The sequence below is a fragment of the Manis javanica genome, chromosome 7, assembly GCF_040802235.1.
Source record: "Manis javanica isolate MJ-LG chromosome 7, MJ_LKY, whole genome shotgun sequence".
Classification (NCBI taxonomy): Eukaryota; Metazoa; Chordata; class Mammalia; order Pholidota; family Manidae; genus Manis; species Manis javanica.
The window spans coordinates 42,730,160-42,745,496 of record NC_133162.1 but is presented as its reverse complement, the minus strand read 5'-3'; the positions used below and the strand labels follow the sequence as shown (position 1 = coordinate 42,745,496).

The window sequence follows — 15,337 nt, the reverse complement described above, 5'->3', positions numbered from 1 at the left end:
CAGGATACAATAAGTGTATATTTAATTTTATAAGAAACTTCTTTCCAAAGTAATTGTACAATTTTACACTTCCATCAGCAATATGTGAGTTTCAGTCGGGGGGCACATATATTTAAATCAGGAATTTGAAAGCAATAGAACATAGACTGGATTGAAGCAGGAGGACTTGAAGGTAAGGAGTCTAATACCGAAATTCAAGCATGAGTTGCTAAGGGTTTATACTCAGGTTAAAGCCAAGGATAAGAAAGGAACAAAATATTTTGAGATATTGTAAAAAAAAAAAAAATTCTATAAAAATAAAGGAATTGAAGTCAACTCTGAGATTCCAAGTTCAAGGAAAGCTTGTTAGGGGCTAAAGATGAGTTTGGTTTGGGGTATGTTAAGTTTACAATGGTGGGCCATTTGGTTGGAAATATGGAAGAGGTCAGATTTGGAGGTTGATCTAGAAGTCACCTGGCTAGAGATGCTGATTAAATCCAGAATTATGAATAAGTCCAGAGGACAAAATCAAGATGAGCATCGAGTAGCTAAGGCTTAAACCTTCTGTAACTGGAAAGCAGTTAGGGTGTGTAAAGAAAACGTATAAGTGAATGGTTAGGAAGGCAGTAAGACCAGAAAGATGTCTTGAGAGTAAAGCTCAAGGATTAGCCCCATTCTTTAATGGGCATTTTTCCCTTCAAAGCCCTCCAAACACCGAGGCATATTTTGCACTAGAGGACAGCAAAGTGGCCTGAGAGGTTGAAGAACTCGCTGAAAAGCCAAAAGAACAGGTGGCAGAGCTTATTCTTTCACTTTCCCTCCATTTTGTTGAGCTTAGGTGCCTTACAATAGTAAAACATGCTCTCATTTGCTTAAAAACAAAAACAAAAACCCTGATTCTGTAGGGGAGAGTTTAAGTTATTGAACTGTTTGGGAATCAGAATGTTTACAGAGAAGTGTTGTATATCACAGATGTTTATGCAAATGGGGGTCTACTATGGTCCTGTTGCCCTGAGCAGAGCACAAAGCTCCAGACCCTTTGCCTGCTGCCAGCTTTCCTAAGAACCCAAGCCCTTCCCGCTGTGGGGTCCAGCTAGCTCAGCATTTTAATCTCTGCAGTTAGAGCCACACAGGGGCCACACTGCTCCCAAGCAGCAATACTTGCCTTTCAACTAAATCTTTCTGATGACATTCCTTCAGCACAAAAGAATACCTCAGATATGGAAAGAATCTCAGTCCCTGGAGTAAACTTTTGGGAAGCACCCTGTAGTACATTCCCCTCAAGTTAGGGATTGTGATGTCAGGTGAATAATAGACTTGCTTTCTCCATTCTAGTAATTATGTTATAATTGAAATGATCTCCTTCTTTTAAGAACACATTCTTATGTCTGAGCTAGATTATATAACTTCTAGAAACATAGTTTTGGAATGGTTTTTACTTTTGCACTTTCCCCCTTCAATGCATTTTATAGTCTAAGCCTTTTTTACCCTTTGAGTCATCTCCTTATACAGAGTATTCTTGGTTTCACTGTGGGTTTCTGATTTGACCACTAGAGACCTTGACGAGCTACTTAGGAGACCTGGGTCCAGTACCATCTTTTCAACCCGAAATTGGCCAAATCGAGCCTTGGAGCTAAGTACTTCAGCTCTGTCATATACAGTGCAGTCTGCTGGGAGACGAAATCCCCCACCATGCACCCTTCACCCCATCAGTACAAGCCATTCATGTGCTGGAACACCAAGACCTATGGAAGAAATCCTCAGAGGCTCCCATGTGTAGTAGGTTTCAAAAGCAGAATTTCTGGAAACTATGGTATAACTAATGAAGAATTTACATAGAGAATGAATTTAAATATAAGATTGAAATATATGCCTAGAAACTAATAATTACGTATCTTATGATGGATTGCACACTGATTTAAATCCAGTAAAGAAAAAACGGGGGTTAAATCTGAATGAAATACAGATACTGGATCTTTCTGTTGATTTGGCTAAAGATTGTTTTGCAAATAAAATGTAGGCTAGAATACTTCAGTGACACTTAGCAAAGGAATAAAAGATATGTGTATTAAACATTTTCCTTAGTGGGAATATGCTCAGTGAAATTCATCCCAAAATAAAAGTTAATTCTCCTTTAATACTTTTCTGTATCATTGGGATCTGCTTATTCCATCGACAATGACAACTTTATAAACCTCAGGTAAGTAGTTGCTTATGTACCAGGAAAAATATCTCTTAGCACTTCTTAGGAAATAACACTAAATACATTCTCTTCCCTCTTTTCAACTTTCATTCACTAGACACCCTGAGCCTTATTGTGCAAAATTTTTTAAAAATAAAATTCTTTCATTAGCTGTTGATTCACAAAACATTCTAGGATGGTTTCTAAGACAATACCAAGAGTATGAGCTAATACAGCTGGAACTGTGTTTGGAATTCAGCTTCTAAATTAAGCACATCACTAGACTTCTCTCCCAACATGTTATATATCTTAATCTTGATTTTTTAATTTCTTGTTACAGTTTATCCTAACAGACTCAGTAAAAGAGGTGTCCAAAACTATCAAAAATCTTTTTCAGTTCATCAGGGTTCCCCTCTCCTGCTCACTATTATGTTGACGTAGCTCTATCTATACCAATATAGCTATAGATTCATTCACCTGGGGACAAGTGGTCTTGATGTATAATCAGTCTCTCAATCCTTCCGACAGTGCTTTCTTCAAAGTGGAAAAAATAAGCTGCTTTGTTTCTTCTGGGACACAGATGTCTCATTCAGTTTCAACTATTGTCCTGGTATGATTAATACTGCAAAGTGCTCAGATCCCATGGAAGGGAATGAAAAGTTCAGGAACTTCACCTGGGAATGGATAGTAATAGTAGGTAGTCCCTCCTTATCTGCAGGGAATATGTTCCAAGACTCCCATGGAATGCCTGAAACCGTGGACAGTACCAAACCCTATATATACTATGTTCTTTCTTATACATATAGACCTGATAAAGTTTAACTTATAAATTAGCTAGGTAAGAAGAGATTAACAACTAGTAATAAAATAGAACAGTTTTAACAGTATACTGTATAGAAGTGAATGAGGTCTCTCGCTCAAAATATCTTGTACTCACCCCTGGTCTTGTGATGATATGAGATGATAAAATGCCTATGTGATGAGATGAAGTGCAGTGAGTGACACAGGCACTGTGATACAGCATTAAGCTACTACTGACCTGACCTGACGATATGTCAGGAGGATCATCTGCCTCCAGATCATGGTTGACTACCAGGTAACTGAAACCACAGAAAGCAAAACTGCAGATAAGGGTGGGGGACTGCTGTTACTGAAACAGGACAACCAGAAGGTCTAGAGCTGTGAATTCATTCAGACATGAGATTACAAATCCATGACTGGCAGAGAAGTGCACCACATAGGGAAAATTGTTTAAGTCCAGTTCTCTGGGAGACAAAGGGTTAACTTCCACTGTGTGCCCAGGATAGTTTAAACAGAAATCAGAAAATACTATGAAAAAACCCAAAACTCTGATTTCCCCAAATCCTTTAAGATCTCTTTAAAAACGTAGGCTTAAAAGCATCAAGTTTTCTGTGTATGACATTAAACCATCTGCTTCATTTATTTCTGATGTTTGCTTGTATTCTTATAACTTCATGCTTTCATATCTTGGCGTTCCCTGGTGGAATCTGCAGCCCAGTGGCAGCCAACTTGCACTCTCCATCACCAATGCCCCGGAGTCGAAATCATCTGCTGCCACCTATTGGCACAGCTGAAGCAGAACACTTGAGCCCTGTGGGGCCACAAAGGCAAACGGTATGTCTCCTTCCTGTTGCCTTTCCCTGTGCTTATAAACCTCATGGGCAGCAATTGTGCAGAATCTGTACTCTCAATTCTGCAGAAGAGTCAAAATTAACTGAATTCTAATTTATGACAATGGATTTGGAGCTGTGTGGTCTGCAATTACCATGCCACGACAGATAACTTTCTATTTTTATCCCCTCTGCAGAAAAACCATGGTGATTTCAGTCGAGCTCAAAGTGCAGTGGTGGACAAGCCTAACTACCAGCAGCCCCAGGAGAGGCTCCTTTTACCTGACCTTTTCTCCAGGCCCAATACAATTCAGTCATTTCTGGTAGAGTGATGTACTTCCTCTGATAGGGCGTCGGGGGTGGGGTGGGGAACTAGCTTGGCAGACTTAAGACTTTACATAGTGACTTTATCAACTCTAAGAATAAAAACTGAGGCCCTAACAATGTACTTAAAAAATAATAGTGTTTTAAAGTACATTTTGTTGGAATTCTAACGGGTCTCCTCCATTCATTCTTTGAACTTTCAAAGAGTGAGGTAAAATGCCTTATACATAAATTTCAAATTCTAAACAATTTATAATTTAGATATTTCTGAGAATATGCAAAAAATTTAACTACCAGTACATACCAGATCAGTATAACTCCATTCTCCAACACTGCTCTTGGGGAATAATTATACCAAAAGTGGTGTCAGATTATGTAGACTGGTGAATGGATGAAGTAGCACTTTTCATTTTTATTTGTGTTTGAGATGTTGACATTGCCTTACTATTTAATGCATATGTACTAGCCCTTTTGCTTTTAAACAAGTAACAGAAATAACCTGGCTGGGAGACTGGAGGTCATGCACTGACCTTCTCTAATTACAGGTCTGAAAAGCTCAGCCCCACCTCATTTGCTTTGTGGTAAGTAGGCTTGGGGAAGCCTGGGAAGGTGGCTGTGGCCACACTTAGTGCCCAGACACTAGGTACCCCACATCCTACACCAGTTTCCAGGATGATGGTGTTTGCATCTCACTTATCCCAACTCATAACCTTTAATCTGTATTAGCCTAAAGTACTACAAGTTTTCCTTCACTGTAAGAAGGGTGAGAATAATAAATGAATGGGATCACAAATAGTGGCTTAAAACAACAGAAATTTATTCTCTCAGAACCAGAACCAAGAAGTACAAAATGAAGGGATCAGCAGAGCCATGTCACTTCTACAGGTTCTAAGGTCTTCCTAGCATCTGGCAGTTGCCAGCAATCCTTGGTATTCATGGTATAAAGCAACATCACTCCAAATTCTGCCTGTTTTCAGATGGCCTTCTTCACTGTGTATCTCTGTCCAAATTTCCCTCTTATAAAGATACCAGTCATTGAATTTAGGGCCTACCCCAGGCCAGTATGACCTTATCTTGATTATATCTGCAAAGATCCTATTTTCAAATAAAGTCACATTCACAGGTTCCAGGTAGACATAAATTCAATCCAACAGAGCTTGGGCTTAAGGGACAGAAACCAGAACACAGGCAAAAGGGAAATAAGCATTTGATTCTTACTCACTGTGAACCCTAGAAAGTTTGACAACCTCTATTAAATTTGTGTTGTAATTTGATCCAGGACATTTGTTAAGCACTGTTTGATGACTGTAATCTGTAACTAGATTCTCTATCAAACATTTTATTTGTGGTTGCCTTAGAAATTAAACTGAACACATTAAAACACTTCAAAGTTCCTTCCTTTTTAGATATTTGTAACAATAAGTTATAACAAAATTTCTTATCTTAGCCATTTCCCTCCCAATATGCTGTCATGTAAAGGGAGATGAACTCATAGCTCAATGTAATTAAGAGCAGTGATCCAAGTCATGGGCCTGGCACTGCCAGACTGGCACTCTGCTCCTTGGTGTTCTCATCTAGAATGGGAGTCAGCAAACTATGGTTCATGGGCCATTTAGCTTCCTGGCTGTTTTTAGACCAGAGCCACCACTAATTCATTATTTACTGTCTATGCCTGCTTTCCTACTACACCACCACAAGTGAGTAGTTGCCAATGACGACAGTATATACCTCAAAACCTAAAATAGTTACTTCCTGGTCCTCTACAAAGAAAGTAAGTTTGCTGACCTTTGATCCAAAGCATGGGCTTCACCAGAAAAATTCCTGAGATCCCTTGACTCCAGTGCCCCTGTTGACAGGGAACTGAGAAGAATGTTTTTATTCTAGAAGTGCCAGGCGGATGGCACCGATTAATTTTTGATTATTTGCATTTTAATATTTTAGTCATATCTTAAAATCTTTAAATTCTTTGAGGTAATTTTTACATATTTCAGTTTCATTTTGAGAGTCACATCTCAAGTATGGAGATAAAGTTATGGATATTTCAATGCTGCAGAAAAGGCTCTGTTGTTTTCAACAGTTAAGAGGCAATAGATAAAATTCCCTTGGCAGTCAATTATAAATATTCAGAAATATTAAACCATTGGATTATTTATAAATGCTAAGATTTTCTGAAAGGCAGATTAATAAAACTGAAGAACTTACAATTTTTACAAATCAGCAAATGGCTTTGTGGGTCTCTGACTTGAGATTTTTTACTTGGAATGTAACAGAGTACTCAGCTAACCTGTCCCTCAGATTGGCAGATGATGCCATTTACATTGTTGTCTGATTTTGAGGCTTTCCGTTGTAACCTACTGAAGTACTATCCTTTGAAAGAAGTCACATTTTAAGAAGTGTCTCATCTTTGCTCTCTTTCAGCCAGAAACACAGTATCATCGTTCATGCACTATTGAGTACCCTCATCAGGCCCAACCTGGTAGGGGCTCTGCAGGGACAGGTAGGACCATGACTCTTATTTTACCATGTAAATATGTTAAGACCCTGCCTTTGTCTTACTTTTTTCTATGCTTACTTTCCCTTCCTCCAGATTTTATTATATTTTTGTTTTCCTACATCTTTATATATCACTACAAATTCATTTCTGGATGGGACATAATAAAAAAAAGAATTCTATTGCTCAGAACCAGAAAGTTCCAGATTTCTGTTTTCTCATATATAAATTATATAAATTAACCTCTCACTCCTCTAAATTTTAATCTAAAATTTAAGCCAAGTAAGTCATTTTTATATAACATTCAAACACTGAGTGCATTTTTGTTATGTAAGCAAAATCTGTATTGCTATGAATTAAACTGCTTTGGTCAGTTAGCCTGCTAGGTCAAGAAAAGAAATTCCAAAATGTTAAAATATTCTGAGTCTGTTTCTATTCTATTAACTTTTTTGATTTCTAAATTATATTCTTTAGATTCTATTTTCACAGAAGTGACAGGAGTAAATTTAAGGGTGTGTTCATTCCTCCTATAATGGTTTTCTCTCCATCATCAGGGTCATTCTCATTACGTAGTAGGTGAAATTCAGAAGTACTGGACAATTGAAATGGTTCCTGCTAATAATAAAGCTTACTCAGCAAGTATATTAAAAAATAATCTGCTTCAAACCAGCTCTGTAGTCCTGGTGAATTCCCTTAGTTCATCTCCTAGTGGCATTGTTTGGTAGTCTTTTTTCTGCCTTCAATGAATCCTATTGGATTAGTTTTCATTGAAAAGCAATGAGCTCGTTACTGTATTCAGCCATACTGATGGTCAGGTTAACTAGCATAACATTGAGGTAAGCAAAACAGACATTACAGTCCTTTTAAATCAGTGGGATCTCTAAAACTAGGTTAAGGCTTTCATATCTTAATATGGATATTTGTTTTTACATGATAAAATAAGCAAATGTGGATTGTATTGACTTGGTAAATATAATCTTTACTATTTAGTCCCAGTCTCCAAATTTAAAGTGCAACTGATAATGGGAACAAAAAAGCCCTTTGAGATTACCAAATCTAGAGTGTCTACTAATGTTACTCTATGATGTCACCTTTGTCTGACAGGACCTCAGTTACATGGGTCTATGAAATCTCAAAACAGAGGCGCAGTCTCTAGAACCAGGCAAGGACCATAGAGCAAATGAGAAGAACCTGCTTCAGGCTACAGGGAATACATGGGAAGATTTCACGAATCAGTGTTCAGTCATCTTGTGATGCAGAGCTCATTTACAAGAGACAATGGTAAAACCATCTTCACAAAGAGTTATTTTGGTACAATTGAGAAAAAAACAACAGAGTACCTGCCAACAATTATATGGGTACTATTTCAATCTCTGGTTACTGTCTTCTTTCAGCATAAATTAACCTATTCCACTGGACAGTAAAGTTTGTACCCAAAGATGTAACAAATAAATAATTATCCCCAAATCACTGCTCATGTCTGTTAACAATCATCAGTTACAGGATTCTATGAGACTATACACACACAAAAGGCAGGAAATGATTGTCTGATAACATTAAGTTATCGCTGGCTTCAGAATACTTCTGCTTATATTAATTTCTGTACTCAGTTTTAAGTCACTGTTAGAACACAGTGCTGTAAAAAATCTGAGCTCCTCATCAAACAGATGTTTTCCCTAGAACTTTCTCCTTTGATGTTCAATTCCATAGGCAGAAAGATACAGTTGGGGTAACTAAAGACATAAATGTTGAGCACAAGTATAAAGTAACTTACGTTATAAATCACGATGCCTATTTTCTTTTCAGATAGGACAGCTCAACCTCACAATGCCTGCTTGATACCAGGTTATGCTTATCTTCTTGAAGTACTTTAGTGCTTATAAATATATTTTTTCTAAATATTAAACCCAACTTCCAGATTTTCTCCTGCACCTAAGAAAGTAAATGAAAACATTTATAGAATCTGTTATAGATTTATAGAATTTATAGAGCCAGCAAGATGAAATTCCTTAAAAATTTCAGAAACTGGCAATTCATCAAGTATAAACATATCCTAAGTTTAAGTAGGAACTTCAGCATTCTTCTAATTTTACCAAGACCTTTTCCTGAGTGCAATCATGAATTACAGCCATGGTTTTAACTGTGGCTTAAATTTATTTTATTCAAATTTCATCAACTTTAATTTTGATAATCATACTGGTTTTAGATCTTACTATTCATCTTCAGAGTGGGTAAAATCAAGTGATCAGATATTAGGGTAATTTTTTTATTATATCAAAGTGTTCTAATGCTATCGTATGAAGACAGATGCTTCAAACAACCCGCATTAAATTATATTTTTAATAGAATTAAAGAGTATTTCACCCATTTGTAATCACAAACTAAAAATGTGTCATGTGCTTACCTCAGATAAATTATGATACATAACGCTCAGTAATAGAAGGCTTGTTTAATGCATATGGTATTAAATATATTAGTCTACAAATCAGAGATTTTTTAAGTTGAACAGTCCCTAAAAAATTTCCATATATTCCAATGAATACATACCAATTCAATTATATATAACTGAAAACCTCTCTACTGTTCTCATAAATCAGTATTATGAATACATAATAATCCAAGCCATCTTGAATCACAATAGCTTGCCTTTAAAAGTTAAGAGTTAATAAAAGTCAGAAAGAGCCTCTAAGTCATTTAGCTCAACTCCCTCACCCTTTTACAGATGAGAAGTTCAGACAAGCTCAGTGATGTAAGGACATTCAGCAGTTACAGGCAGGACCACACCCTCTCTCTGTACTATTTAAAGCAGGCCATACTGTACTGTTTGCTAAGATTACTCTTCTCTCTTCTCTATCCTAAACATTCATGTTTTGTCTAGATATTTTAAATGATCACTGGGATCATTTTAAAAGCCCCAAGATTTTAGTCATTTTGTGCTTGTTTACTTAATCATGTATAAGTCTTACAAAGATGCCTGAAGTAATCTGAACACCTATTTCTCCTATATTTCAAGCAAAGAGTGCAAAACCTGGTTGAGTAAAACAAAAAGGAGAGAGAGTCTATTCAAGAATACTAAGACCAAAAACAAACTGGCAAGTATTTGGAAGATAGAAGTCCAGCAGCTGTTCAAAAGATGTTCTCTCTAGGTAGAGTACCTGTTCTAATAAACACATATGTCACTCTGAACATGCTGAAGCTCCTGTGTGACAAAATGCCAACTGTTTAGGCCCTTATTCTTGAGTTTGTCCTACAGAGATCCATAGAAGCAAGTGCTGTCAACAAGTACACCACCTCCCCAGTTCCCTCAAGGATCACCAACAAATTCCTTCATACAAGGACCTCACAGAAGGTCAGGGGAGTTCTAGAATATACTAAAATCATACTGAGAGATTCTACTTGATTTATATGGTTGATCTTAATACTTGAGGCTGGAAAGAAAATTTTCTCAAAGGTTGGATTAACATTTGTCTTCAAATCTTGACTGTATCTTGCTTACAATGGCACCAATTAACACCTAAGGACCTTTGAAGACAAGTTCCATTATTTTTTTTCTTTCTTGAGAGTTGTTTTTTTCCCACCTCGTTTGGAAGGTTTGCAGTACTTTGCTTCCATCTGAGCCAGAAAATTGTCCATTTCCTGTTGCCGATCCTTTTGTCTGCTCTGTTTGAGAAGTTAAAACACAAACTTTCAAAACACAAGACTATAGAAACAATGGTACTTTGTGGTTGCCAGAGGATGGTGGAAAGGAGAAAGGGGACTGACTGCTAATGGATACAGGGTTTCTTTTTAGGGTGATGAAAATGCTGGGGAATTAGTGCTGATTGTTGTTCAACTTGATGTATCTATTAAAAACCACTGAACTGTATGCTTTAAAAAGGATGACTCATAGCACATAAATTACATCTCAAAAGAAAACAAAATACCCACAATACTATACACACACTCCAAAAAAAATATTAGGAGTAGGAATCAGAACATGAAAGAAGTTCAAACTTCATAGACAACCTGCCAAGTTTACCTGAATGAGTGCTTTCAAGTTATCTACTCCTTCATCAAGCCCCAACTCCTTCTTGCTCATTTCAGCTTCTTTAGCCTCTTCCTGAGCCTAAAACAGAAATTCATGTGAGACTCCATGGCAACCTAGCAAAAGCTAAAAATATATCCTTTTTCCCAAAAGTAAATCTATGATAAAACCTTTTCAATTTGAAGATTATATAAATTACATAAATATGCTATTCATTAAAAGGCAACACTGCTGAAAGCAAGCAGTAGTTCCTGATTCCAATAAGCATTTCTGAGTTTCCCCATTTCTACTTAACAGAAGCATAAACTACATGGTGATAGAAAGAAAACAAAATGCTAAAAGAGCTAGGAAAAGACACTTAACCAAGAATGCCCTAAAAAATATTGCCAGGATACAGGCACCTCAGATTCCTCCTCTGGAAATCCAATTTACTACATATGGCTGGTGGCAGCCTAGAGAGCAAACCTGGTTACAATTCCCTGAGTAGTCAGAATAAATGCAAACAAAAGTTTTAACCTTTTTTCACCTGGTTCCAAAGCCACTTTCTGTTGCCAGATTTTCCTAGGGCACTGATTACAAAATACCATAAAATACCTTGGGAAAGGTTAAGTTCATTCTCTCCTTCAGGGCAAGAACTATGACTCTACCCCAAATTCCCAGTGAATTTTCTAAACAATAATGAATACAATTAATACTGAGAATGATAATACACTAGGACTTTGTTATTCCAATAAAGGGACAGTTTCCATGTCTATTTTCAGTCCTTGTATTCAATTTCTCTCTTTTAATACTGTATCCCTTCTCCCCAAGTTTGTTGAACCATCTCTATACTATGCCATTTCTCCATACCCCTTAACTCATAGGAAGCTTCTCAAGCTAATAGTCTATTACTGAATACAGCTGTATTCAGTTTCACCTGAGAAAATGATTATCAACTTAAGATAAACTATCAGCTTAGGCTGAAACAGACCATGTATATAGAGGCTGCGGACCTATCTCCACCCCCAATTCACCCATGTAAAGTAAGATACCCACCACCTCAGATCTAATATCTTACACTGTTTGCTCTTCATGGAGCTCCCATTATAAAAGCCAGGTTGAGGCAAAGGCTACTTCAAACAGTCTTTCCTTCCCAAAAGACGAGAGGCACAGATGCTTGCTGCCTTGAATCCATTCCCTTCCAGAATCCCAGCTGTCCCTTAAACTCCTTTCTCCTGCCATCATCCCTACCCCAACTAACTCCACAGTTTAATAAAGGTGTAAAAGACACACAGGTCATAATCCTTGATTCTCAGTAAGTGTTCCTCAAAGTGTGTTTGGAAAGATGTCAAAATAAACCGTTTGTTTAAAAAAATGGATATTCTGAGTCCAACTCAAGTATCAATCTAGACAAGAGCAAAGAACTCTTCACTAACAATACAAAGTGGGAAAAAAAATGTTTCTGTCACCCTTTCCCCACCCCTTAACCAAGTGAGAACCACTGTCTTTTATCTGGACGCCATATATCTTAACGAATGCCTCAACAAACCTACAAGAATTGGCCCATATGAAGAATACTTCAATATTATTTTAAGATGATTTTAATAATTTTAAACTATCCAGGTGGAAAAGTAAAAACCTCTTGAGCACTACCTTCCAGGAGAAAAGAAATTTCTGTTGATGAGCTGGTATGCTCACTTTTATTAGATGAAAACTATACAAGTTAAACCTTATCCTTATTTCAGCAGTCTTGTATATATTTCTATTACTGTAAATATTCTCAAATTCTTTTTGGAAGCAGTCAAGAGATACATAATAAAGAGCATTCAAAAGCTTACCCTCCTTTTCCTCGCATTCATCTTTTGCTTTGATTCTTTAACAAAGGTGTTATAGGATGGGACCTCTCCAGCATCAATGGCTTGCTGAATAATATTCCTTATCCTGGGTTCCTCTGTGTACTGCACACACAGCACAGACTCCATGATCTTGTCCATGTCACCTTTGAAGTCCAGATAGGCCTGTTTAATATCAGCCAGCTCTTCTTCAGAACCTTTGTATGTCTTCTCAAATGCCTGAATGTCTTCTAGAGATATCTGAACAAATGAGAGGTTCATGTTCTAACTTTAAAATTTTATTTTAAATTAAAGATATTCTACTAAAACTAGATTTAGGTGTTGAAATGTCTTCTCCCCAAATACAACAGCTGCTTGAGTTGAAATTACTGCAAGGAACCAAATTTTCTATGTTAAAGCTTTTCCACAGAGTTCTCCCTAGTCTAACCTTCACAACTGCTAAATTTTGGACCAGGAAAATTTAAGTGAAGTTTTCAAAAGTGGGAAGAGACCCAGAAAACTACTCAGGGCTTAAATTTGGATATGCAAAATAAAGCACATCTTGTAAAAAAATTACATGCTCCCTTTTCACTACAATCACTTTCCATCAATAGGAAATTAAAGACCATTTCAATAAGCGTGTGTGCATGTATATGTGCCAGCCTATATATACACAGTTCAACCTGATGGTTACATAGATTTGTTCTTAGATACGTATAATCTTCTGAGGAATATGTGTGTTTACTTACCAAGAGACCACAGAAATTCCTCATTCACAACACAAAATGCAAGGCTAAATAAAGCACTCACTTAATGTTTGTTGAATTAATTACATAAATAGTCACAAAGAAAACTCAAGTTTCTCTACCTTTTTAAAGAGTAATCTCCAATACGTCTCCCAGTCCCGATCTTGGGTGAGCATATCCGAGTCCTCATCCACTGTTCCCTGCTCATCGTACACTGCTCTCTGCTCCCTGTCACTCAGAACGGAATAAACTTTCCCGAGGATCTGCGAGAAAAGAGCATCCAGAAGTTACTCCTGCACCTTTCACTGAAACCGCGCCGCGAGAAATAAAAATTAGAAAACGCCATGCGGGGCCAGGCGGCCAGAAGACCGAGAGACGCCCGAACGGCGGGTGGAGCAAGACTCGCGCACCTGGAAGCGGCGGGTGGCGTCCTCCTTGTCGCCCTCGCCCACCCGGTCCGGGTGCACCAGCAGAGACACCTTGTGGTAGCCGCGCCGAACCTCGCCGTCCGAGGCCTCGCGCCGCACGCCCAACACTTGGTAAAGGTCGGCGGTGCCGAACACTTTCTCGCACAATTCCAGAAACCCCATGGCCTGCAGAGGCGCCCGGGCGGCAGCCTCGGCGAAAACAGCCGGTCCCACTTCACAGCCGAGCGCGCCGGCCTGCTTCCTTTTCCCGCGCTAAAAGCCAAGGTTGCCGGCGTCACAAGCAGCACGGGAAGGGGTGTGGCCAAGACGCCGCACTTTACGGCGGCTGCAGAACGGGGCGTGGCCAGACGCTCCTTGACCTGGATTTAAAGGGAGCGCGCCGACGTCTCCACTTTTACGAGAGAGGGAAACTTCTTCCTCCACGGCTCTGAGCCTCTTACTCTAGAAACTTGGCGCCCTTCTTCTCCCGCGTGCCCCAGCGAACCTTAGTCAATATATGGAACGTTCATATTAAGTCGAATCTATACATTGCTGTTTTGTTTTTAACTAAAAAAAGGCGTGACATTGGCATGTGATGATTTGACATGGGTTAGCCTAATGGTTACATAGATTTGCTCTTTTCCAAAGATAATCATGACAAGAGCATACAGAGCTCTCAAGACCAAATAATTTTGGAACCTACAGGTTGCGACTTCTGGGATGGTATATTCCCTGAGCCCTGTGGGAAAGAAAAAGAAACTCTCCATTAAACAAAAAGCACAAAATACCCGCCTTTTAAAAACTTTCTGATGGGATTTAAAGATTTAACATTTATTACACAGTCATTCCCATTCACCTACCAGTTCCTGAATCACCTTCCACTTTGGTGGAGATAACATTAACCCAATTTCTCATCTTAATAAAAATACAAGCTGCTGAAGCAAAAGCTCTTTTTTTAATGCTTTCTAAAGTGCACAATTGGGTTTAAGCCTGTTGGATTCGTGGTAGCAAGAGAAGCTGATGAAATTACCCAAGATGTGGTGAGAAATCCTGGTCTGGAGATCCAAAGCAGGGATAGGGCTAGAGAAATCTTTGGAAATCAGGAGGGGATGAGCTCGTGCTGGATGTATACAGATGTCAGACAAAGACAGACCAAGGTACAAAGTAGATACTTGAGTTGGCAGAAATTCAGCAGCTCAGAATACCTATTTCACATCACTAGTCAATACTTTACAGAATCACATTCTCCTCTGCCCTACCAATTAAAGTTTCTCTACAGACCTTGAACTCTCCAGGATTACTACTTTTTAAACGTCCAGAGTTCCTAAGGTTTTCAAAACATTTCTTTTTCCCAGATCCAAGATCAAACCCAGGCAAAGTCAGTTCCTCTTGTCCTGCCCTGTCTTCATAATCTCCTCAAAGCAAGTGGAGGCCAACCAGTGACAATCCTGAGAGACCTGATAAAGATTTGAGGTGGCTGGTAATTGTTCTCGTAATGCAAAATCCAGAGAATAAAATAAGTTGGTACATTGGGCTTTAGATGCCTTTATAAATCTATATCCTAGTCCTATGCTAGAATTTGAAATCTGTTTTTTGTCCAGAATGCACTCTAAAACTATCTAATCCATGCTTATGGTTGATTTTAGAAGCCTGTTTCCAGTGGAACAAATATATATTTTGTGTTTTTGGCACAGCAAGTCATTTTTATTACCAAACTCATGAAACCTAAGCCCGTTTCTCTC

At 38.2% G+C, this 15,337-nt stretch overlaps 2 protein-coding genes across 5 annotated transcripts in view; one reads left to right on the top strand and one right to left on the bottom strand.

The window, feature by feature from the left end:
• Positions 1–8,074, top strand: part of FAM149B1 (family with sequence similarity 149 member B1) — a 74,316-nt gene extending 66,242 nt beyond the window's left edge. For 2 of the 4 annotated variants that reach the window (XM_036998862.2, XM_036998861.2), the window contains 4 exons: positions 3,676–3,796; positions 3,990–4,115; positions 6,535–6,613; positions 7,712–8,074. In XM_036998862.2, the coding sequence (XP_036854757.2) occupies positions 3,676–3,796; positions 3,990–4,115; positions 6,535–6,613; positions 7,712–7,782 (397 nt within the window). In that variant the 3' untranslated portion in view covers positions 7,783–8,074. Of the gene's footprint in view, positions 1–1,533; positions 1,759–3,675; positions 3,797–3,989; positions 4,116–4,661; positions 4,698–6,534; positions 6,614–7,711 lie in introns of all 4 variants that reach the window. The other 2 variants (XR_012133180.1, XM_017663170.3) reach the window with 2 other exon arrangements.
• DNAJC9 (DnaJ heat shock protein family (Hsp40) member C9) lies at positions 4,910–14,234 on the bottom strand. The gene is made up of 5 exons (XM_017663178.3): positions 13,599–14,234; positions 13,311–13,451; positions 12,449–12,703; positions 10,626–10,712; positions 4,910–10,267 (listed from the first exon to the last, which is right to left on the bottom strand). The coding sequence occupies exons 1-5, from the start codon at positions 13,776–13,778 to the stop codon at positions 10,148–10,150; spliced, it is 783 nt and encodes a 260-aa protein (XP_017518667.1). The 5' UTR covers positions 13,779–14,234; the 3' UTR covers positions 4,910–10,147.
• Between the last annotated feature and the right edge of the window lie 1,103 nt (positions 14,235–15,337).

What these genes read in the sequence shown, in the direction of transcription:
- DNAJC9 (XM_017663178.3), bottom strand. Translation starts at nt 13,778, where the DNA reads ATGGGGTTTCTGGAATTGTGCGAGAAAGTGTTCGGCACCGCCGACCTT. An exon ending in TGAATGCGAGGAAAAGGAGG is followed by an intron (nt 10,713 to 12,448) that starts GTAAGCTTTTGA and finishes TTTCTGTTTTAG; the next exon opens with GCTCAGGAAGAGGCTAAAGA. An exon ending in ACTTGAAAGCACTCATTCAG is followed by an intron (nt 10,268 to 10,625) that starts GTAAACTTGGCA and finishes CTTCTCAAACAG; the next exon opens with AGCAGACAAAAGGATCGGCA.